Source organism: Hippocampus guttulatus, chromosome 4 (genome assembly GCF_054856545.1).
Source record: "Hippocampus guttulatus isolate MCC_2025c chromosome 4, RoL_Hgut_1.0, whole genome shotgun sequence".
Lineage (NCBI taxonomy): Eukaryota > Metazoa > Chordata > Actinopteri > Syngnathiformes > Syngnathidae > Hippocampus > Hippocampus guttulatus.
This window is the reverse complement of record NC_141264.1, coordinates 15,328,583-15,353,188: the sequence shown is the minus strand read 5'-3', so window position 1 is coordinate 15,353,188 and position 24,606 is coordinate 15,328,583. Positions and strand designations below refer to the sequence as shown.

The 24,606-nt window shown below is 41.6% G+C and overlaps 3 protein-coding genes across 15 annotated transcripts; 2 read left to right on the top strand and 1 right to left on the bottom strand.

The window, feature by feature from the left end:
- The first annotated feature begins 88 nt into the window (after positions 1–88).
- On the top strand, positions 89–2,734 carry LOC147206086 (galactose-specific lectin nattectin-like). The gene is made up of 7 exons (XM_086109653.1): positions 89–285; positions 420–482; positions 1,603–1,630; positions 1,727–1,812; positions 1,978–2,109; positions 2,264–2,378; positions 2,450–2,734. The coding sequence occupies exons 1-7, from the start codon at positions 166–168 to the stop codon at positions 2,518–2,520; spliced, it is 615 nt and encodes a 204-aa protein (XP_085965779.1). The 5' UTR covers positions 89–165; the 3' UTR covers positions 2,521–2,734.
- neto2b (neuropilin (NRP) and tolloid (TLL)-like 2b) lies at positions 2,151–24,295 on the bottom strand. 13 transcript variants are annotated; one of them, XM_086109636.1, is made up of 13 exons: positions 17,367–17,688; positions 16,415–16,593; positions 15,319–15,375; positions 14,333–14,477; positions 12,978–13,226; positions 10,941–10,988; positions 10,733–10,860; positions 10,200–10,301; positions 9,122–9,248; positions 8,456–8,569; positions 6,104–6,234; positions 5,917–6,009; positions 2,151–5,486 (listed from the first exon to the last, which is right to left on the bottom strand). In XM_086109636.1, the coding sequence occupies exons 2-13, from the start codon at positions 16,535–16,537 to the stop codon at positions 5,043–5,045; spliced, it is 1,761 nt and encodes a 586-aa protein (XP_085965762.1). In that variant the 5' UTR covers positions 16,538–16,593; positions 17,367–17,688; the 3' UTR covers positions 2,151–5,042. The 13 variants fall into 13 exon arrangements, with proteins under 13 accessions (XP_085965762.1, XP_085965769.1, XP_085965770.1 ...); XM_086109643.1 differs by having other exon boundaries at positions 14,319–14,477; positions 16,415–16,499; positions 17,367–17,679; XM_086109644.1 differs by lacking the exons at positions 16,415–16,593; positions 17,367–17,688 and adding an exon at positions 24,174–24,295 and having other exon boundaries at positions 14,319–14,477.
- LOC147206084 (uncharacterized) lies at positions 23,076–24,586 on the top strand. The gene is made up of 3 exons (XM_086109655.1): positions 23,076–23,290; positions 23,378–23,471; positions 24,191–24,586. The coding sequence occupies exons 1-3, from the start codon at positions 23,187–23,189 to the stop codon at positions 24,464–24,466; spliced, it is 474 nt and encodes a 157-aa protein (XP_085965781.1). The 5' UTR covers positions 23,076–23,186; the 3' UTR covers positions 24,467–24,586.
- Positions 24,587–24,606: the final 20 nt, after the last annotated feature.

Sequence of the window (24,606 nt, the reverse complement as noted above, 5' to 3'; positions counted from 1 at the left end):
TACGATTGCATAAGCATAAATTAGCGCTAGATTGTGTTGTGTTCGTTCATACGTGTATGAATTCAAAGTTCCAAAAATAGCAGTTGTCCTTTATGAGTTCCCAAGTTGGATATTCAATAACTCATTTTGGTTCAAAATGAAATTGTGAAAGACGGAAGAGTATTGATGAAGGTTGGGGGCGGGACCACATCTGATGTGTTGTATAAATACAACCGTTGCACAGCAAACCACACACAAGACAGCCAGCACAACATATTGAAGACAGGAGTCCTCATCTTTGGCAAGGTACTGTAACTTTTCCATTTCTTCTGGCTTTTTCAGCTTGGATTGCATTTTTATTTCATAAGGTGAGATGTACTGTAAATGTAATACTAATATTTATTGTCAGAAATATGAAGCATTTTTCTTTCATTGCACAGATGGCATTTGCTCTTCGCTTGCTGTTCCTCGTCTGTGGGATCAGTGGACTGTTAACTGGAGTGGTAAGTCAAAATCTCACCCACTGACTTAAATTAACAATACATTAATTACTTGGGTGTTTGATGTTTTATAGGGTTGCAACGAACAATTTTAATAATCGATGAATCTATCCATTATGTTGTCCATTAAAAGTTAAATTGGATCTTTTTGGAACATGCTTTAAGTTAGATCCGTTTATTTAAAAACAGGACATGATGTCAAAATCACAGAGCATAAAATAATCAAACACAATGATGATTCCGTTGCTGGTTCGGACCGTAACATGTCAGATAGTTGGGAAAAAAATCGTTCATCATCCATTGATCCATCCATTTTCTTGACCTTTTATTCTCAGTCGGGTGTGCCAGAGCCTATCACAGCTTTCTTTGGGCATTAAGCGTCACCCTGAACTGGTTACCCGCTAATCGCAGGGAAAAAACGTTCAAACTCACAACCCACACAATTGAGAGTGTTTGATTCCCCAACCATGGAAAAAATGTTGATCATTGTTTTCCAAAATAAAAACTGTTTGCAAATTTCTCAATTTAAAAAAAATATATACAAAGTTAATCAGTGTGCTTTTAGGGAGAAATCTGAGAAAATATACTGAGAGGCTGGACCTTCGAGGATTAGGACAATTTTAAACCTTGAAATGGTTAATTGATTATCAAAATATCCATCTATCCATTTTCTCATCCGGGGGACACCCAAAACTGGTTGCCAGCCAAGCGCAGGGCCCACAGCGACCAACAACCATCTGCACACACACTCACACCGAGCGACAATTTAGAGTGTTCCATTAACCTGCCGTGCATGTTTTTGGAATGTGGGAGGAAACCGGAGTACCCTGGGAAAACCCACGCAGGCCCGCAGGGAGTATGCCAACTCCACACAGGAAGGCCGGAGGCCGAACTCGAACCCTGAAACTCTGTACTGTGAGGCGGACGAGCTAACCACCCACTACCGTGCCGTCTTATCAAAATATTTATTGATTTGATAACCAATCAGAGTTGTTGATGAATCAACGTACTACTGATATTAGTGTCTTCATTTGTTTCACTGTCCTACAGTCTGATTGTGTGTGTGTGTGTGTGTGTGTGTGTGTGTGTGTGTGTGTGTGTGTGTGTATTTTCTTCTTCGCAGTGGTCTTTTAAAGAGATTCAATTCAAAGGTTGGTAGGCCTCACTCACATTTTTTCGAAATGAAGAACTTCTCAGTTTTGATTGACGCATATTGTTTTCTTCCTCAAACAAAAATTGTGTTGCAGATAATAACTGTCCCAAAGGCTGGACCCGGTTGGACTGCCACTGTTACATCTACCAAGATATTCCGAGGGACTTTGCAGATGCTGAGGTATGGAAATCAATACTTGTGATGTCGTTCCCAATCGATGTATTGCTATTCCGATGAGTGACCCATCTGGGTGTTAATTTAACTGGTCCTGCCTCAATTTATCTGGCCAAATGTATGGCGAATTTCTGAACCAGTGAAATCAACATCCCACTCTTTTTCCATCAGAGCATCTGCAACATTCTCGACGCGAATCTTGTATCCATCCACAACGACCTGGAAAATGCGTTTGTCCTCGAGCTGATTCGAGCGGGTGGTAATAATGACGTAACCTGGATTGGATTCAGTGATGCAATTGAGGTGAAACATTGACCTGATACAAATGATCTGATTGAATCCTGTAACTTGTGTTCAGTCGAAGTATTTTTATTTATTTACTGCCACAAATGTCTCATGACAAACAAACAACAAATGCAATGCTGTTGTGGTCTTAAACAGTGACTTTGCATTCCAGGAAGGTGATTTCATTTGGATTGATGGCTCGGAACAGGATTTCCTTAACTTTGATCAAAGTACAGTTCCCCCAGAGCCTGATGACTCCGGGGACTGTGCTGTCCTTCAGGAGTCTGGTAAGTAGAATTCTTGATTCATCTTTGCTAACAATCTCATGCTGTTAAACATCAACCTTTAATTCTTTCAGATGGCACTTGGCAGGATCAACCCTGCATAGACTTAGAACCATATGTTTGCATCAAAGAGGTGTCCCACTAAGCATTTCTCTTACTGCATCTTCCTGCTTCCTGTCACAGTAGAATTTAGTGGTCACGATAAATCAGTGAAATTGTGTAAATTGGTGACTCATTCTCTGGGTTTACGATCAACTCTGCTTGTTTTTCAACAATGCTCAATTATTATTGACAGCAAATTTGTCATATCAAAAGAGCTTTTCTCCAATAAATGAATGAATCTGTCAGCATTAAAAAAATGTTCATGTGTCTTTTTTTTCTACACCCCTTTTCAAACTCCAGTCTATGGCTGGAAATGTAAATGTTAAAAATCATTGTAATCAGAGATGGGGAAATCCATTTTATTTTCTGGACCTGGATTCCGACCTCTGATTATAATGCTGACTATATAACAACAATGCATGGTCACCCAATACCACAAGTCCAACCACTATTAAATGCTATTCAACAGCTGATAAGAATTGACAGTTCAGAATCAGAATAAGAATCAGTGGCCTAGTATGTTGAACACAGAAAGAATTGGTCTCCGGTAGTACAGGCTCCACTCGTATTATCAATAACAGGCAAATACGACAAACATAGGCATGACAAATGAGTACAGTAGTATCACCCAATGACAGTTGTGAGAAAATGTGCAAAGTATCAAGCAGAGCTAAAGTGGGTACAATACTATGACAGTTGTGGAGTTGGTGCAAGATAATCGCCACACCATTTTAAAGTGACCAGTGGCAGTATTTGTAGGACAGCTTTACGTGTGCAATTGTACAGAAAGTCCTTGAGTGCTTTAACATGGAGACTGCGAAAAATGTGTATGAATGCAAACAAGGAACCTTTTGTACATTGGGGAAAAACAATGTTGTAGTACAGTAATGAAATAAAAGAGGTCATGATGTAGCTGTCAAAATCCCAAAATAAAATGACAACAATAACAATTCAATGTGCAAAACCACCACGAACAACAACAACAACCATCCTAAGTAATTCCAATCATAAAGATGGTGTTGTGGTACGTTCACCTGACTTTGGTGAAGAGAACATGTTGCCAGTCAGTTACAGTGTGAATGTCAGGTTTGCGCAGAAGTGTCAGTTTTGCGCATCAGCTCGCTGTTAGGGAACACAAAGTCGTGCAAAAAGTAAAGAAATATTGAAAAGTTGATCCAGTGGTTGTTGCAGAACAATTTGAAATAGGGGGCTAGGCTGGGGTCAAGGATTTTGTCGGAGGCGAATCTAAATCAGTGTTTCTTACCCTTGGAGGTTTTGCCGGTGCAACAAATCATGCAGATAGGACGCTGAATCCCATCACGTTCTGTGTTGCATGTGAATCCATGCTGTAAATATTCATCTGACCTTTTTTTTTTTGCTCCACAAAGTCAGTATATATTAAGACATTCTAAAAGAAGTCACACGACGTACTATCACGAAAGTCACACGCTGATGACTGAACAAACTATTTTTCCCACAGCACTGATTGGACAAGCGATTGTCATGTGATCATCTGCAGCCAAGCATGGCGTGTTATAACTAATTGACATGTTGAGTCGGGTGTGTCTTAACCTCCATGGCAGATGGAACCAAGGATGGGAGAGAGACAAGATCAGATGGAGGCTGTGCAAAGACTGGTGCCGCGTTGTCTTACGCAAACTGTTGAGACAGTATACGGGTATTTAGAGCCACATTGCAATGATTATATATATATTTAAAAAGAAAAAGCCTACAGTTGTACCTTGACGTATGAGTGCACCAAATTTCAATTTTTTTCCACTTCCAAGATATCGCTCGATCGATTTTTTTTCTTTTTTTTTGCTTATTTGTTGCAAGCCAAATTCAATCAATTATCAATTATGAGCTCATTCATCTATGCAGCTGTATCCTTAATGCACCTTCAAACGTTGAATGAACACTACACGTAGTCAGACACCCAAATCCAAAATGAAAACACTCGCAAGGAGCTGCTGTCAGCAACCCGACCGACTCTCGTTCCTGATGTCGCTCAATTTGGTCAGGCCCCTGAGTGGCAGATACAACATGTGTTTAATAAAACTGTGCCTGTCCTCCGAAACCTCTGGGCCTAGTCCGGCCACTGAAGCTAAATCTTGACGTAAATGCGTGGCGATGTCTTGAAAATGGCTTCCAACAAGATCTAGTCTTTGATGGCACAGCTTGATTCAACTACTTGCAGCTTCTTTTCATCAAGCTGTTCTTTTAATAAAAGTGCAAAAACCATCTCGACTGCTGGACTGAAATAGACGACTTTGTTTTTTAATGTGCATACATGATGTGATCTTTACACCGATCTGTGGTTACCATGCGGCTGTAAAATAGCTGTTCTTCCGTATAATGGCACATGTAAACATAAATGTCACATAAAAACAGTTGACCAGAGATCTTCAATCAGAATGAATTCAATCAGAATGATAAAAAATAAATCCACATGTAAACCTGGCTAATGACACTTAGTATGCATACTTGTCAAAAAAAAAAAAACCCACAAAAAAACCCTGAAGGCTGACAAATTGTAGCGTTTTAGTTCTAGTGGGTTTAGTTGGATTAAAAGTCCATGGATAAAGACCTCTGCTGGGCCATCTCGTAGCGACCTCTCCTATTGGCAGCCCTATGTAGGTACATGTCATAGCCGGCGCCTTCCCCCGCTCCGAGGTCGTCTTCGTGGTCCTCCAAGACTCGGTGGTGTCGTTCTGCCAGGCTGTACTGCGTGTGGAAACCAGCGGCGGCTTTGACGCTAGGCCAGCTTTTCTTGCGCAGGCTGCTGGTAGAGTCGCGCAAAAGAAGAGGTGCCCTCTGGACGTCGCCTCGAATCGATCTGATCTCCAAAGAGCCGCGAGCCGTCCGGTGAGCGCCTTTGATGGAGTTGAGCGAGGCCTGAGAGCCACAGTGGTGCTCATGAACGCAGCGTGAGCCTGAAGAAGATGACCTTCTCAAGGCTTGTAGGGACTGAAGCTCTTCTGAAAGATCTCCCTGGTCCCCTGACAGCTTCTGTGGAAAAAAAAAAAAAAAAAAAAAAAAAAAAGAACAGCACTCAGAAGTTAACATTGTTTTACTTAAACTTTTTAATGTAAAAATAATGTACAACGGTGTCTTGTGAGGATGCTTTGAATACACTTTTTGATGTCCAAGTCTTTGGTTTGATCTGCTGATATTGAATCCCAATCCGATACATCGGCAATACAAAAAAAAGGAGCATTCATACAAATGGTCTCATATTAATATAGCAATGTAAATACAGGCATGTACATACGGCACATAAATTTGTATATTTGTTCTGATTTAGTATATATTTATATTGATATGCACCAATCCACCAAAGCAGACCCAAATTCTCAAAATAAACAAAATTATTATTTTTTTTTAAAGCTCTAAATCTCCTGATACACATTGAACAACTCAAAAAGTTTAGAACAGTAACCTTTTCTCTGAGGGTCAAGAGTTCATAGTGCGGAGGCTCAAACGATGAGTGGTAGTCCCCTCGCTGGAACAAGTTATTCTTGCGTACCAACACCTAAAATGTGAAAAACACAATCGGTATTTGAGCATGAGGAGAACCTTTCGAAAGATAAGACAGTCTTGATTTGAAGATGAGCTCATGTGATCACCTTCTTGCGCGGCTGCTTGATCTGCACCAAGATGGAGATGACAAGGAGCAGCATGACAACGACCGTGGACACGCAGATCACCGTGCCGTGAGTTCTCGTCATGTGCTGGAAGATTCCTTTCTGTTTCTTCTCTGTGCGACAAAAAACACGGGATGCTCCTTCACGCTCAACGGACCTTTCATTAAGTATATCAGCACAATGGCATAACATATACTGGATTGAAAGTACAGTTGTGGGAAAAAATATCTGCCCTCTTCACAAATTTAGAGGCTATTATCCACACAATGAAGCCGTGGTTAACCCATAAAAATGCTCCTAAGACCACAGCGATGGCTCATCTCGGAAGAACATGTAACAAACTGCAGGACTTCCTTGTCTTAGTGAAGGTCAGTGTTCATGACTCATCAATGAGCAAGAGACTGGGTGAGAAATTACTGTAGCCAAAATTTTAAAAAAAGTGGTGGTGGGGGCGGGGGACACTCACTGGTTAAGAAAAGAACAAAATACTAATTTCACAATACTGAAAAAAACAAAATTGAAAAAAACTGTCTCATTAGTAAAATCCAAAACTGACAAAAATATAATTACTCAAAAATATGAAGCAACAATAATCAGTTTGAAAAAATAGAAGACAACAGAAACTACATTATTGGCCTTTTGATAACAGGTATGCTGCTGTTTGGTGTTTGCAGCTTTCTGTTCTATCGCAAAATTCAACCGACGGGAGCGGATTTATTGGAAGTGAAGAAGCTGCCGGTCATTCTGGATGGTTTGGCGCGAATGTCCAACACTCAGACTCAAGCGGGGACTGAGCTCAACCGCAATATTGATGCGGTTTTGGAGCGACTCCGCGCGATCGACAACAACATGGAGAAGTTGGAATCCGCGCTGCGGAAAGAGTTTTCGGATTCGGCTGATCGGCGCCAGTGAAGAGATACAGACCACGGACTCAAGGCTGTCTGAAATTGTTGGCGGCCGTCCCTCCAAAACAAACAACGCTATCTGGCCCTTTCCCCTGGATGGAAGTACGCATGGAATCTAGGGCCCCCACCATCACCCCCCTCCTTCTCGGCCATGGACTGATAAGCCGGGACTGTCTTCATGATGAGCAGACCTCGACGAAGCAGCTATGACCTGTACACGCATACACATACACAACTGGACAACCACACGCGCATACACATCCTTGTTATCACCGTCTTCATCGCTCCGATTCTTTTTTCCCCCGTGACGTGGTTCGACATGCAGAGCGCTTGTGTGTCCGTGCAGCTGGCCATTTCGGCCGCGTCGCGGTCACCCCCCCCCCCCCCCCTTCCCATTCATCCTCCCCCTTATTACATGTTATGTCTTGTGACCTGTTGTAACTGTCATATGCTTATTTATGTGCTAGGGTCTTTTTTATCCTGGATTTAAATTATCCTCAGAAGAGGATAGTTCGAGCGTGTTTTTTTTTTTTTCCCTCTCCCTACCCAGCGTTTTCCTTTCTGAATTCTGATTGTAATTTCCCCATTGCGGGACAAATAAAGGATATCTTAATTAAAAAGACGATGACCAAATATGAGTTCATGACAGCCAATTGACTTCCTGTATGCATGAATAAGACAGAGCATAATATGCATCCATCCATTATCTGAACCACTTATCCTCACAAGAGTTGGGGGCATGCTGGAGTCTATCCCAGCTGACTTCGGGCAGTCGTTGGGGGGACATCCTGAACTGGTTGCCAACCAATTGCAAGGCACACATCGATGATAAAACATTCTTACTCACAATCACACAGAGAGAATGTTCAATTAACATGCCTTGCATGTTTTTGGAATGTGGGAGGAAACCGGAGTACTGTACCATGAGAAAACCCACGTCGCCATGGGGACAACATGCAAACTCCACACAGGAAGGCTGGGGCCGGGATCGAACCCACGACCTCTGCACTGTGAACCAATCGACCCCCGTGTCACTCCAGAGTGTAACGGATGCTAGAATTACTGAGGGGATATTTTATCAAGGCGGAACAGTGGTCAGCACGTCGACCTCAAAGTGCAGAAGTGCAGGGTTTGATTACGGCTACGGCATTCCTGGTTGGAGTTTGCATGTTCTCTCCGGGCCTGCGTGGGTTTTCTCCGGGTCCTCTGGTTTCCTCCTACATTCCAAAAGCATGCATGGCAGGTTAAGAGAATACTTAAAGTTTTCCCTAGGTGTGAGTGTGAGCATGGATGGTTCATCTATGTGTGCTCTGCGAATGGCTGGCGACCAGTTCAGCATGCCCCGTGACCCTTGTAAAGATGAAGCGGATTAGAAAATAGATGGATGGATGGATAATTTATCAACAACAAAAAAAATCCAAAATATAACCTTTGCAGTTGCTTTCATCCCAGGGAAAGACGCAGTTTTGTATTCCGTTGCACACCAGAGAAGTGTTGATGCACATGTTACTGTGACAGAAGAAGGTGCTGCCTACACACGGAGCTGCCAACACACATGGAGTGCATTGTTAAAGGAGAACGAACAAAAGACAAAGCTCTCCATTTACCGGTTGATCTATGTTCCAACCCTCACCAATGGTCACGAGCTATGGGTCGTGACCGAAAGAACGAGATCCCGGATACAAGCGGCCGAAATTAGTTTTCTCCGCAGGGTGTCGGCCATCCGAGATATATATATATACATATACATATATATATATATATATATACATATATATGTATGCATGCATGCAATAATATGTTGTATGTGCCAGATCAAGTCAAACACTGTGTTGTTGTTAAAGTGCTAGTTGTGGAATTAGAATTAACTGAATAAGTGGTCATTCGTCCTCTACCTCAGGGGAGCACCGTGTCGGGAAATTTCAACCTCCTGCTGCTCTCACGCTTGTATTGCGAAAATCATGTGACCCAACTCAGAAAACGGTTCGCAGACGGTATGCTGTGATAACTGCCATAACTAAGGGTTGAGGACATGATGAGTTGAACACAGACTTCCTCACATTTAGCATGTCATGAATGAAAGTTGTCAGCTCACGATCAGCGAAAGACGTGAACAACATCCGAAAGCGACTGAGTCGGCTGCTCTCGTCCGCCCACATCCTCACCACGCCCACGCCGGTGTCCAGCATGATGTCGTTGGCCACGGTGCTGCAAAATTTGGCCTGCAAACAACAGAGTGACAGAACTTTTTCTTCCAAAGAGGCCCTCGCCATCTTTTATCGCTCTTTTCAGAATGTTTGAAACAATAGTTGTCAGATGCGTTATTTGTAGCAGAACACAATTGACTTCCTGTACTTTAAGCTGTATTTTGTCTCTATGGATATGGTGGATAAATCGAGTGAATGTTGTAAATTGTTGAACAGAGAAGATCCCAAAGAAAGCAAAACCTCCCTCATTGTGTTCGTGGAAAATATTTTCTCACAGCAATGCATAAAATGTTAGCTTGCTTTGTCTGTTGTGTTGTCATTTGAGCAAAGCGTAATTACTGCTCTCCGAGCTAACATCATCTTTATGGCATGCATTTGGCTATCCGTGGAGTTTTCACCGTGTCTGTATTTAAATCTAATTACCTGTTGGAATGTTAATGACGGCAATCATTCTGCCTCACGTTCCAAGAAATGTACCTTGCACGTGTTATGGCCCACTGCACGTGGGATATTGGTGAAAAAATTACAGTCAGCAGCGTTCACCTGCACACCGGGTGATAAACTGTAATGGGAATTTGACATCTAAATCCTCATTTTTTTTAAATACTTGTAGGCTTGGATTCGCTGGACAGGACAAAACCCTCGCACACATACACAAGATGACTGGAACGGAAAAGCTTTGACACCTGGTGATCTCTTTGGAAACAACTAGATTCAGAAACCCCATACTATGCACAGCGGTCAATTCGGATTCCGCTTGATGCACGACAGGTACACAATCTTCTTTTTGAGTGACACTGCTAAGGCTAAAAATCATCATTCAGGCCATTTCAATTTTTTTCAATCACTCTGCCTTAGTTGAGTAACATGTCAGGTTTTGTTTACTAGTGGTGCAATCTGGATATTTGCCATATTTGATCTGATATTTGTCTGGATACTATAGTTCCAACAAAGTCTGTGAATAACCTTGAGGTCTTCGATGGCGTTGCTTCCATCATACACAGCCACAAAGTTCTTCTTGCACTCATTGGAATTCTCCATCTGGTACTCCAAGAATCTCAGGTAAATCTACAACACGTAATGACAACGTAGAGGAACTCAGGTTTTTAATTCATCATCGTCCACTTTAACAACTGTGAAAAAATATATAATTATTTGGACCAAAGTCTTAATGTATTTCGAATTGCCTGCTCTTATTGTGCTGGACCAAAATCTTAATGTATTTCGAATTGCCTGCTCTCAGTGCGCCCACAAGTGCACAATAAGTGACTCAATCACGTCTTCTGTCTCTGACTGTTTGTATTTGCTTGGGCACAAATTGAAAATTAAATTACAGGCACAAGATGTGGCCAGAGAGGTATTTTTTTTCCACAGCACATTTACGACAGTCAAGCCATATTGTCAGTTTTAGCATGTATCATGCAAAAGTGTTACGTTCTGAACTGCAAAAAACCTCTTTAATTTGTGAATAGCAAATCATTGCCAGAGATGGGTTGCACCTTGTTGTGAGTCGGGGCGCGTATGGTCCAAATGCAGTCGACTGCCTGGTCGGGCTTGACCTTGTACTCCTCCTCCACTTGGCTGGATCGGATCAGGCCGTCAGCCCCGGACAACTCAAACTGACAATCTTGAGGAAGAGAAGGAAAGGAGGTAGACCACTGAGTCTCAGCATTGTTTTCATTGAAGGATTAGTCATTTATAAACTACCTGGGATGGGGTTGAGGAGCCCCCCCACATGTAGATAGAACTCCGGGTCTTTGGATGGAACAAAAGAGAGTACATTTGAGTTTCTCGCAATTATTTCAAACTCTCAAATTAGCAGCATTATTTGTGGGGAGAGTAGGCAGCAAAATGTAGAGAACCTAGAGAGGTGGAAGTATGCCCTGAAGAAGTGAGACAAAGTACAATGGAGGCTCAGAGAATGGTCAGGTTACAAGAAGAGGTTGAGAAAGTGCAGTTCAACAACTTGGGATCAACTGTTTCGAAGCAACGAGGAGAGCTGAAGACATTACAGATATTTACTGAAAGTGATGAGGAAAGTGTAGAGAATTTTAGGGCACGGGAGGGAAACCAGACATTTTGTAAGCTTCGAAGATGGTAACAATGACCAGAACACAAGAGACAGTGCTGAAGGTGGCAGAGTTGAAGATGCTGACTGTAACTCGATATAACAGCTTAAGCTTCCTGATGTTAATTTTGATTTGAAAGGGTGCTATTATTTTAAACGGGAAAAACTAGTTGTGAGTGGCTAGGAACGTGTTGGAAAAGTTCTTAGTTGGTGATCAGAACAGGTGCGACGCTGTGGAAGAAGCCCTCCAATGGCACCTGTTGGTCACAAACAGAACAATCATGACAGTCTAAAAGCAATATTTAATTCACAAACAGAACAATCATGACAGTCTAAAAGCAATATTTAATTCACAAACAACACGGACGTCAAATACTTTTGTGTACAACAGATTGACAGTCTTAACTAGGAGACATATTCTCCCATTTGCGCTTAAGTTGGTTTCTTATACGCCTTTTTTGAGCACTTTCGGAGCGCCATGATTCTCCCGTCCTGACTCAGGACACACCCACCACGTGTAACCTGGGAAAATTGGTGCGCAAACGGCAAAGAGACACGATTCAATGAAGTCTAAGTGTAGTCCTAATTTCCAGCTCAAGTCTAGCACAAAGTCTAACTGCATTGTGTGATTGGGGTTTTCTTTCTTTTGGTGTTTTCCAAGACGGACGCCGGTCGAACGTAACGTTTTGTGCCGTTGTGGGAGAGAACGTAGTCAAATTATTTGCCGGTCTATCCAACAGAAGCGGCTCTCCTCATTCTCTTTAAAATCAGCGCAGAGCAAGGCGCTGCGGTCTACATGCCATGTAAATGCAGGAGATTGGTGCAAAGTACTGTATATTTCATAGGAACTGCAATAACGAGGATGCACAGGCTCAGGAATGAGCTCATCGGTGGGACAGCATGAACAGGAAGCTTTGAAGCCTTAGCGGAAGCAGCCACATTGAAATGGTTTGGACTTGTACACAGGAGAGACACTGGTATTCTTGGTAGAAGGATGCTAGAATCAGAGTTGACACACGTAACTGGGGTTAGATGAGAAAATGCAAGGAGAGCAACAAGTCAAAATAACCAACTAGATCAGGTGTCAAACTCAAGGCCCGGGGGCCAGATCCGGCCCACCACATCATTTTATGTTGCCCACCAAACCAAGCCATGTGTGTCAACGTCCATGATCCTTGCTCAAATCTGTACCAAAATATCAAATTGTCACACATAAATAAATAATCTTGAGATTTTGCAATAATTTTGCGACCCAGTTTGCGCTCACTTGAACGATAATTGAACAAACTATTACCGTTGACTGCTCTCAAAACTAATAATGCATCAATTTGTTGTGTACAAGTAATAACACGATGAGATGATGAAACATTTATTTGGTATCACTGTCATAACGGCCCTTCGAGGGAAGACGTAACTCCAAAGTGGCCCACGACAGAAATGAGTTTGACATCCCTGATGACTAGATGAGAACTTTTAAGGAGAAATTGCATGTGAATTGATGCTGAAATGAAATGCTGTTGAATGAACTGAATTGTTGAAAAACAGAGCAGATTTTTTTTAATGTTAAAGGATGTGAATTTGTTTAGAAATGCGCTAAGAGAAAAATCTGGCAGAAAACCTTTTTTTTTAAATATAAGTATATATCAAGCGCCAAAATGATTAAATCAAGTGATCACCTGCCGTGAAGCTGTAGCGGACGTGGAAACCGATCCCCTCCAGTTCTTCATCGCTATAAAAGCGGATCCACATGAAGCGTCCACTGGAGAGGACCAGCCCAGGGCAGGTGGCGCCGCAGAAGCGGTCGATGAGCGGTGAGAAACTGAAGGGGCCATCGCGCACCTCGATGTGGTCGAAGCGACACTCGAAGGACGCCTCGATGTAGAAGGACTTGTTGAACTGCAGCTCGATCCTCTGCCGAGGGAATGCTGCGGGGGAGAGGTTACACAGGTCATTATGGCACCAAACTTATTTCCCTTCAAACCAGGTATGCTCATCAGCAAGCTCTGAAGAAGCCTAATAACAATGCTGATCATAATAATGAGGTGTGTTGGAGTGACAACAAGCAGGACAGCAGCCCTTGAAGACTGGGTTGGGACTGCACTGCTTTGAACCAACTTCACTGACAGAGTAGAAGATAAAAGTTAAGAGAAAGAAAGTAAACAATAAGTCGAAGTAGTTGCACAAATGTGCATTCCCTGTTTTAACTAGGGGTGCGGATGTGTTCAGAATGAATCAACCCTGCTCCAGTGTATGTAAAATAGACGTCAGCACACAACTGCCACCATTGTTTCTGATAAACAGCACATAAAGTTCCACTGTTCTAGTGGCCTTTTCCTGACATTAGTGTAGTCACATTTTATTGCCTAGTGTTTTAATTCAGGCCACACAGTGATCGACTCGTTAGCACGTCCGCCTCACCGTGCATAAGTGCAGGGTTTGATTCTGACTCCAGCCTTCCTGTTTGGAGTTAACATGTTCTCCCTGTGCCTGTGTGGGTTTTCTCTGGGTACTCTGGTTTCCTCCCACACTCCAAAAACGTTCATGGCAGGTTAATGGAACACTCTAAATTGTAGATGTGAGTGCGAGCGTGAATGGTTGTTTGTCTCTGTGTTCTCTGTGATTGGCTCGCAACCAGATCAGGGCGTCCCCCGCCTACTGCCCAAAGACAGCTGGAATAGGCTCCAGCACCCTCATGAGGATAAACAGATGAGAACATGGATGGATGTTTCAATTCAACTAATCGTAGGTTTGTTTGTTTTATGGGGTGAAGCGAGCTCACTTTTTTTTAAGTGAAAAAAATCACCAATTCATGTTTTATGCGCTCCTTCAGAGCCACAAGATGGCGCCAAAGCCATATCTAAATAGGATAGTCGTAGTCCATTTCATCCAAGGAAGGACTAATATTTTGGGGTGGACCAACTGTAAATTTAGCCTGAGTTGTTACAGACTGTCTTTGCCACATTTGTTTGTACACATGCACTTTTGGTGCATTTTTTTGACTCTTGTAATGTATGTACCTTCTAACACATACAAGCACTCCTTGTTGGGAGGGTAGGTGTTGGGGTAGTTTGGGGAGCTGAAGCTGCCGCCGTCTGTGTGTCGTATCCAGTTTCCACAGTGGCGAGAACGTGGTGGCCTCTGAGAGGGTTTGAGCCCTTTGGATGCGTCACCATCATCTGCACAGTAACACAGAGCACAAGATGCAACTGAGGTTCTAATGCAGGGACGAACAACTCGTTGCCCGTGGGCGACATGTACAAAAGGCGGGGTGAAATACAAAACATAAAGAAACAGAATAAAATGCGAATCTGAGTGTGCCGGACTGCGAGTATACAGGTGTGGATCATAGTTTTAAGTTGTAATATCACCATTCACCAGGAGATGGCAGACATGGCTTAGTTGCACTTACACTTTTCTGTATTACAAAGTGCGTAGGCCTAATATTTTTGGTCGGATTTGGAATGATATGCAAGACAGATATATCCCACTGGGTTTCCATACGGTGACAACGATGATCTGGAAGCCAAATGTCTTCAGTATACAACACAAACAAAGGAATTGACCCTGCCATTCCAATAGTTTTGATGAAACTATCTACTGAAGTATAAAAGTCAAAAATAATATTTTCATTGTCAATTATATACAATACTCACTATGATAACTTTATACAATGAAAAAATATACTTTTATCTAAACAAATACATGTAGATAAGAGGGGTTTTTTTCAGTTGTTATCCTTAGCTAATGAACACAGAGTTAATCGAAGGAATCGACTCGTCTACATTACTATTGGCTGCGATATTTAGCAAATTTGGGGTCTTGAAGTAAAACCCGGATCCAAAGGCAATTCTTTACAAGCCACAAGAGCCGCTTTGCTGACATTTCCACTATTTTGCATGTTATCCAGGGGTCTACAGCATATCCCTGGAAGCAACAATACATATAAAAAGACAAATGATGGGATGTGAATAATAATGCACATCTCTTTTCAACAATGTAAGAAGATTGCAATCTTACCTGCAGTCTTCTGAGCCAGAGCAAATCCCTCCTCAATGAAAAGGAGAAGCATCCAGACTGTAAAGGAAGGCCACAGGGAGCGTGTGAGGACAAGCTGGGAATAAAGGAAAGCCAGACAGCACTTAACTGGATTTGTGTGTCTCTCCTTGTTGTCTTTGGCTCTGGATGTATATGACAGGACGGAAACCAGAGGGAAGGAATAAACACACAATACTTGTGCCATCTGCTTGCTCAAGTCTCACTCGGCTTTCTTTTTTTGCTCCTTATTATCCAACCATCCATTTTCTGTAGCTCTCGTCCTCATTCGGGTCATCGGAAAAGTGGGATCGATCCCTGCTGACTTTGGGCCTGAACTTCTCGCCAGTCATTCACAGTGGCACATACAGCATACACAAACAACCATTCAGCTCTGGACAATTTAGAGTCTTCAGTGAACCTAACGTGTGTGTGTGTGTGTGTGTATATATATATATATATATATATATATATATATATTTTTTTTTTTTTTTACGTCATTGTTGTACTCTACTCGTTGTGTGGCAAGTCGTCAATCTTTGTTGTTGTACTCATTTGAAGGCCAATTATCAAACTTGTGCTGATTTTATTGCAAGTCATCAAACTCCGTTGTACTGTACTGGTTCATGGAGGGTTGTCAAACTTCCTTCACAGTTGTAGTTTACTCATTGTACGGATAATTTTCAAGCTTACGGTAGCTGTTGTGTTGTACTTGTTTTAAGTCATTTAATGAAACTGTGTTGTTTTACTCAGTCGTCGGAAGATCTCTCAAGTTGCAATGTTGTATGCCTACTGAGATGAGCCTCATGTGCAAAGGCAGCAAAAAATATCAAAAGAGCCCAGCAATCACACGTTGTTCCACATTTGCCAAACCCCACAAAAATCTGACCCAAACCCACTGGAAAAAAAATGGTATGTTGATTTTACTCAATTTTATTTTGTCGAGAACTTGCACAATCATCTGGCTTTTGATGTGTTTTTCAGTATAGGTGGGGTTTACCTGAAAAATGTGTCTGGATCCTGATGATTTTATTTCATGCAACCACTCAACAAAAAAAAAGATCGAGAAAAATCAACATACCAATGTTTTTAGTGTAGAGCAGGATGCCCGGCGGTGCTGAAATGTGCTGCGGCTTGCTGCCACCGTGCTATATGATGCTGACCCACTGCACAGACACAGTGCATCGCAACTTTTCAAGAACATCTCAATGATGTGTCCGACGGCATTGAAATTCAAAGCCAGCACTCTGAATCATGCCTCTGGAAAACCAAAAACATATTTTGTGACACTATTAGGTGCACTTTTGTGATCCAGTAAGAGTCAATACGACAAATGCATCAAGTAAGTTTCTCATATGATTTTAGTTTGGCTGTAGTTTGCAGTGTTATGGAAATGGCCAGTTTACCACTGAATGTTGTTTCAAACATTTTGGGTACCTTACCCGCCTCAGAGAGGGCAACGTGGCCGAACAAGAGTGAACTGTAGTACATTGTGTGCAATTCTGGAACTTGTTTTCATGAGTGGTCAAGAATGGGAAAGTAGTTTTGTTGCGATTTGAAATTTGAATCACAGTTGAATAGCATTTCCACATCACAGTCTAACAGCTAATCAAATGTGAAGTCAAATCAAATGAGCCTTCGGAACAAAATGTATTATGGTTCTGAGCACGTGCCAGATTGTTTTTGGTTCAAGTTGCATTTCTCCTAATTGATTTTCTTTTTGTTTTGTTTAAACTTGTAGTAGTCTCATAATTGTATTCAGAGCTGTATACTGCACAACCAACCACACCAACATGAAATTAACATCTTTACTTTTTTAACATGTGACCAAAAAGGCGCCCAAAAAGAACATTTTCAATTCATCTTTTTTTGTCTGTACAAAAAAAAAAGGCAAGTGCTGTTACACATTGTTGCTGAGCTCAAGACCAACAACACCTTGATATAAAGATCAAAGGTGCTACTCACTTAACTAGCAACTGCTCAATTCCGATTGAACCAAAAAGGAAAATACAAGTAATGAATGTCTTACTCACCTACATTCATCTTCTCAGCTGGGAGTGTTGATGGCTTTTATACGAAAACCCGAGCGACAATCCACATGTCTACGCCAATGTCATGGATACGTGACAGATGAAGATGAAGACTCGTTTTCCCCCTTATATTCCCCGACGCCAGCAGATGTGCACCCTACCGGAGGGAGGAAACTGATACTCGCACATCACACGAGTCAAGATATTGAATCAGTACACGAGTGATGTGATGAAGAGCGATGACAAGAAGGAGGAGGAGGAGGAGAGAAGAAGGAGGAGGATGCTACAAGAGGGGTTTAAACCAAGAGAGAGAGATCACGCAAGTACAGCCAGACCAATACTGTATTTAGGCATTACACTGCATGGTTGTCCTCCATTTATAAGACCTTTTGATCATGTCTGTCAACAAGAGGCACCCGGGGTAATTCCTGGTGGTAGAGAGTGAGTCCAGTTTTGTGAACATTGTGAAAACGTCTGTTGAACCTCACATTGAGATATCCCAAAATTGTGTTTCAAACCAATTCAATATAAGGTGGGTGACATTTGAGACAAGACAACAAAGTCTGTGGGACTTGTAGAGGGTTTCTATGAACACCAGCTGTGACACTGCAACTGCCACCGTGAGTGATCCATTCTTGACATTAGTGAAAACCAGATAAAGTTCAAAAGAAAAGTAAGCCAAGAGGCATTAAGGACAAATGCCATCACCACGGCAACCCTGTGGGGTCTTGCCTGCTGGGTGTGATGTAATCAGGTGCCTAGAAAGCAGACGTTGATGAACTAAGGGATTAAAAGTGAGACAAAATCCTCCTTCCTCCTGCTGCGGTCTCTCTTCCTGTGTGGCTGCCGGAAATGTGGTGCGGTTGTTTGAAACCCCCTGTGTGAGCCAACGCAACAGCGGGTAAGTGTGAGGAATACCAATGCAGTACTGTTGTGATTCAGTAGCACTAGCCCATGTATCTTCAATTACATTTGATTTCTTGAACTAATCTAAATTCATTCTTGCAGGCCTAGAGCTCTAGACCTGAATGACATGAGCATTTTTTTCATTCTCTGATTGCTTGGTCATCAGCAAAATTTGTTGCAGTCAATTTTCACCAGCAAAACATGGGTGCAACAATATACAACCATCCGTCCATCCATCCATTTTCTGAACCGCTTTATCCTCACAAGGGTCACGGGGTATGCTGGAGCCCATCCCAGCTGTCTTCGGACAGTAGACAGGGGACACCCTGAAGTGGTTGCTCGCCAGTCGCACGGCACACAGAGATGAACAACCATCCGCGCTCACACTCACACCTAGGGATAATTTTGAGTGTTCAATCAGCCTGCCGTGCATGTTTTGGGAATGTGGGAGGAAACCGGAGTACCCACGGAAAACCCACGCAGGCACGGGGAGAACATGCAAACTCCACACAGGAAGGCCGGAACTGGAATCGAACCCGGTACCTCTACACTGTGAGGTCGATGCGCTAACCACTTGTAACAATGTACACATGCTTTAATATATTCAAAAATCGGCATCTCACAATCGATGGTTCGATGAGAAAGTGCACTTCTTGCTCGCCCTATCGTGGGCTGCTGCAAAGTGAGGTCTTCCCGGACAAGGGAAGACGAGAACCAAGTTGCAGGTACGTGATGGCCCGCAGGTTCGTTAACATGAAATGTATCCTTTCTCAATTCTTATTGCATCAAGCTATTCTTATAATGCAATGTGAACTCACTTGATGGAGTAGCTTTTGCGACTGGCTACGATGAGGTGACGAAATAGGATGGATAAAATGTTTGAGGTTGATCAATAGGATGGTGTCGAATCTGGCTGGGAGCTGTCAGACTTGTGGCCAGATAAAATTAGGCACTTTTCTAGGGTACACGTTAAATGGGCCGCTGGTGATGGAAAGTCACAAAGTTCCGATACTAATACAGTATATCTTTGCGGAATCTGTATTTAACATGAGTATGTCATTTTTGTGCAACTTTTTACTTTTATTTTCTCCATTTGAAAACTATACTTTCTAACTCCTTAATTTGTCAAACTAGGTTTCTTACTTTTTTTTCAAACTCCAGAGATGACAACACTACATAAATTCGATGTCAATGCCATAGAGTCTGTCAACCGTGGTTGAGATATGGATTGAGGAGGTTGTTAATGTAAGCGTCAAGGTCAAACTTTTTCAACTCTGCCTGAGCACAGTGACGTCAACTGGCCATGACCGAATTCGACAGTCCGCTTTGCTGCTGTGCTGCAACACAACGGACTGTCCAATCGGCTTGTGAGGGAAAAGTCATTCGGACGCCACCAACATCAGCCGCTTTGCTCTCTTGCTCCTGAAGACGTTCTTCCACACACCCAATACATTTTTGCACTTTGACTTGCTTTTATTATTCTGATTACATTTAATGTCTGATTGCGACACAGCTGCAGGTGTTTTGTAAAGGAGTATCAAGGAGGGGAGAGGAAAAAGCAGAATTATGTCAAAATGTTACAGAACAATATCGTTATATTATGAAAGAAAAAAATCACAGAGAAAAGTTTTACGTTTGAAAAAAATAACCTGATTTTACAATGTAGTTATAATATGAGAAGAAAGTTGTACTCGAAAAAGCTATAATATTTGAGACAAAAGTTATAGTTCAAATTTAAAATTAAAATTGGATTGGGATAAAAATAGTCATAATGAGAAAGGCTGTGCTTTGTAAGACAACAGAAGTTGCTGTTTTAAAAGCAGAAAGTCATAATGTGAAGAGGAAACAAAGTTGTCGTGTTGTAAGAATGAAGGCAAAAAGTTAGGAAAATAAAAGAAATGTTTGTTGTTTACTTTATCCGTGTAAATTTCATTTTTCATATTTGGACTTTATTCTTGCAACAAAAAAACACCCTCATAAAACTCTCTGTTTATTTATTCATGATTTGTATTGGTGTTTACTTTTGAGTGTGCCCACAATTGTGCTTTGCTGTCAAATATTCCTTCACTAGATGTTTATTTCCATTTTTATTTCTTAATAAAACCCATCAGTGTTCACATAAGAGTCAGCTGGACCCGTCCTGGGACTCTCCAAGGGTAAACACAAACAATCTTGCATAGATTTCGACATGGAACGCTGCCAAACTGCATTCTTAATCTCTCTGACCGCAATACAGTAACCACTGATCACAAACAAATCATTTTAGCTTTACAGGCTGTTTTTTTTTTCAATCCAACAGGAAACATCTACTTTGCAATCACTTGTGTTTCTTGTGGACAAGACAAGGTCAATGTCACTACCATTTACATGCGCATAAAAATTTCGAAGCCAAGTGGATCACTTCTTTTCTTTCATCAGACTTTCATTTGGTGGTTTTCACTGTTGTGTTTCGCAAATCATCAAATCTCTCGCCCTTAAGGACTTCAATCACCAACAGAGACACCCTGTTTAATTTAAAGCACGCCAAACTTCCTAAATCTGTGAGCCGGGCGCCATATGGCCAATCACCAGCATTTGTGGGCCAGATGCCAATGGCGGAGAACCGTAATCAAAACTGGAGTTAAGCCCCAGAAGACGAGCGGAAAGATTAGTGTGCTTGCCCCCAGTTAGGAGGAAGCTGCCGGAAAGTGACTCTTTTGTTTGACCTTTTCACCTGTAGGTTCAGTTCAACTCAGGTCATTCGACAATGCCTTCAAACATATAGCTCTGTGACCAACCTTTTATCTACATTTTCTTTTATAGCAATTCTGTTTTCTCCACCAAAACACCAGGAACCCATTCCAGCATTTCTCCCAAAAAATTCTTGTCATTTCTAATGAACAAAAATAGTACTGTATTGTATGAAAACATAATAAAATAGAATGTAATGTGATGAAAATAAATAAATTCTTCTTTTAAATTGAAATTACTGCACACTGTTTTCTTTGCTGATCATGTTATCCAATGCTAATCTGCTAACACTGCAGCTCTGCTTAACCTTTGACTCTGACATCCTTTTTTTCCCCCATGTCATACTGCTCCTTCAAAATAACAAATTTTATCGCAGCCTCGCTGCCAAAACATTTCTGTGCCTGGGCGGATTATGTTAATTAGCCCCACTGTTACATCACAAGTCATACAATTCATAACAGCTTGTTTAAAGACAGATTCGGGGAAATAGGCAGCTCACAAAAGACTTACTTGGTTGTGTAATTGAAGACTTCAGGTGGGCGGGTTTTCCAGAGACCCAACTATTTGTTTACAACCTTTCGTCCTTTTAACAATGAAGTCAAATTTCCAGAAAGCAAAAACTCAGGCTGCACCACTAGCCCGCCACGCAGTGAGCAATGCAGCTGATCACGGACTAAAATGGACCGTTTTGAAAAAATTACAGTTGACAAATCTTGCCGCACACCATGTGATTGAGCATAGGACATTGATCTTCTTGCTGCAACAAGAAAAACTGCAACCTTGAATCGTGTTTTGAGGCTCAACATACAATACACTGGACCGTATAACATTTATTAAGCCACAAAAACACGATTGGAAAAGAAACAATGATAAAGGAGAGAGTGTGGATATTTGGAGGATATTGACAATGATTGATTGCCCCACTCACTGGCGGCTCCTGGAAATTTCGAAGCCACAGACACCCCGCTTTACTTTCAAAACACAGGTACAATCGCAATTATAACTATAGTATTACTGGAAAACATATTTTTTCCAAGAAACACTTTTTTCCTTAACATGTGCCCTGTATGTGTTCCAGCATCAACATATACTTTTTGTGTTTAAAAAAAAAACTGCAATGATCAGTTTGACAGCAAGGATCATGATGTCATGTCACTAGATTTAGACGACCTTTTTCCCCATCATGTTTGGCCCACAAATTTTGGGCTGGGGAGCAACAACAAGCTTTTTCCTTGTGCGAAAATGAAATCTTCTTAGTCCAGCCTGATCTGCGCATGTGGCATCAAGCCTGGAGAAGGATGAACAGACTTACAACATTTTGCTTCGTGCTTCTTTCAAATTTTCATTTTTGTATTTCATTTAAACTAATTGTTTGGATGAGGACAGTATGCTGGTGTTTATTCCAAGTAGAAATATGTCGAAAATGTCATCCGTTTACTGGTGTTTGGTGGCATAAAAAATCAGTGGTGGGAATATTTAGGTCAGCGGTGGCGTGCCTTGACAGATGTCCAGTTACAAAATAAATAATTCAATATTTCAGCTCTGGCATGAAGCGTTTTAAATGAAAAGGACCTAGTGGGTCACTCCTTTTTTTCCTTCTTCACTCTTTAATTTAGTCCAATATGCAAAGCTGCTCTTTGCAATCAAGGCCTAAGCACTTATCGCAAGAGGCTTTAGCGGCGTAATTAAAAGGCCTGACAGACTGACTGAGAGCTTTGGAGCAAAAAGTCACAGTTGGATACAGATTTGTGTCATGAAGGGAGACAAAATTTTACATAGGCTGTTTATGAATCCCTGTCAGCATAAAGTGCTTTGAAACATTCCCATTTCAACCCCTCCCGCCCAAAAAAGCCAGTATTTTCTATTTCACTTTATATTTATTGTGTTAAATAGGTGTTGTATTGTCACAAGCGCTTATTGGTCAAGCTCCCACACTTATTAATATGTACAGCTATAGTGTGACTTTTACACTTTAACGGGGATATAATGACTACCCTAATATGGCGACCGCTCATACATGGAAATGACGTTTACGGGCACTTCCGTGTACACATGCGTCATTTCCTTTGTCGCGATGCGTTTTTTCCCCCTCCCACCTAAACCGTTGAGCATGTAAACATAAGAAAACGAAGCCCTAAAAGAGCAAATGCTTCCGCAAAAATAACTAAAGCGGACGACGACAACAAGATGTGTGAGCAACGCCGCGCTTTGCCGTTGTGGATGTCTAAAAAGGAGGACGAGGGGAGGAAAAAGCAGCCCCTGAATACCACAAGGAAAAAGAAAGCCACGCGGTAGCTCACGTCAGCGAGCCAAAATTGAGCATGCATCAAAGTCTTGTCAGTTTTTTTCTTTCATTCTTTATGTTCGTCATTTTCTAGGGCTGTTGTTTACTGCATGAACGAGAAAGAGTTGCTAGAAGCGGCAGGGGCATATCTTGGCCACCAGCATGTATCCGCCTTATCCGGCCAGCAGGTGACGCCATTTCCTCTATTTTTTTGGTCGTTGTTTGTTTGTTTAGACAAAACGTCAACACGTGGGCAAGGTTTTTTTTTATACTCAAGGGCCCACACTGAATTAAAACAAAGTGTATTTGGAGATGAGGTTTTTAAAAAAGAATTGTTCTTCTTAATAAAATTATCCAGTCTCATTTTAATTGTTGTGTTGACAGTTAATTTAATTCTAAATGATAAAACACATACACTCCTGCACAGGAGAAACGGCGAATGGAACGGAATGAATGTTTGATCATCAGATTATTTAAAAAGGAAAATGAATAAAGAAAAGGAATACTTTTATTATTGTGAATAATTTGATTTCCCAATGTACTCAATCAGATGAATGAATAAAAGAAAAAAATGTGTTGTGATTTTGTTTAATTCTAATCATTTCATTGATAAATACGATAATGAATAAACTAAACTGAGTGAAAAAATGTTGTCATAGTTTTTGTGTGATTTGCTGTAATTTACCCATTGTTTGATAAAATTCAAGAATAAATACATGTCAAGGAAACATTTTTGGGGAAGCCACATTTAAACGAATCCTCTAAATTGGTTCAAAAACAATCTGAGTGTCTTTATGTCTGTACCAGCCCAATATGTATCCCACCAGGTCCAATATTTGAGCATTATTAACTGGGCAAAGGCAGAATGACAATAAATTGCAAAAGAATACCTTTCCTTCCACGACAGGTTCAATCCAAACTGGAGTATGCTGCTGGAAAAAGTTTTTCCACAATAAAAAATGCAGAGAAGCTGGAGACTCCAGAGGAGGGGGAGGCGGCGCGTGTAGAGACCTACGTCTCAGAAACAGACTTGGATGTTACTGACATGGAGACTGTGCCTTACGCTGGGAGCACCTATGAGGAGAAGGAGGACATGAGATTGCAGACAGAGAAGCAGCATTTGACTGAAAACCAAGGCGGTGATGATGCCATGCGCCTTGTACGAGAAATCTTTTTCACCTGACCGTACACATGCACACACACGTAGTCTGTTAACTTGTGGTTGCATCACTGAACACACATTGTATTTGAAGAACAATTGTTTTATATTTGGTGTGGAGTACTGAAGAACAATTGTTTTATATTTGTTGTGGAGTACTGTAT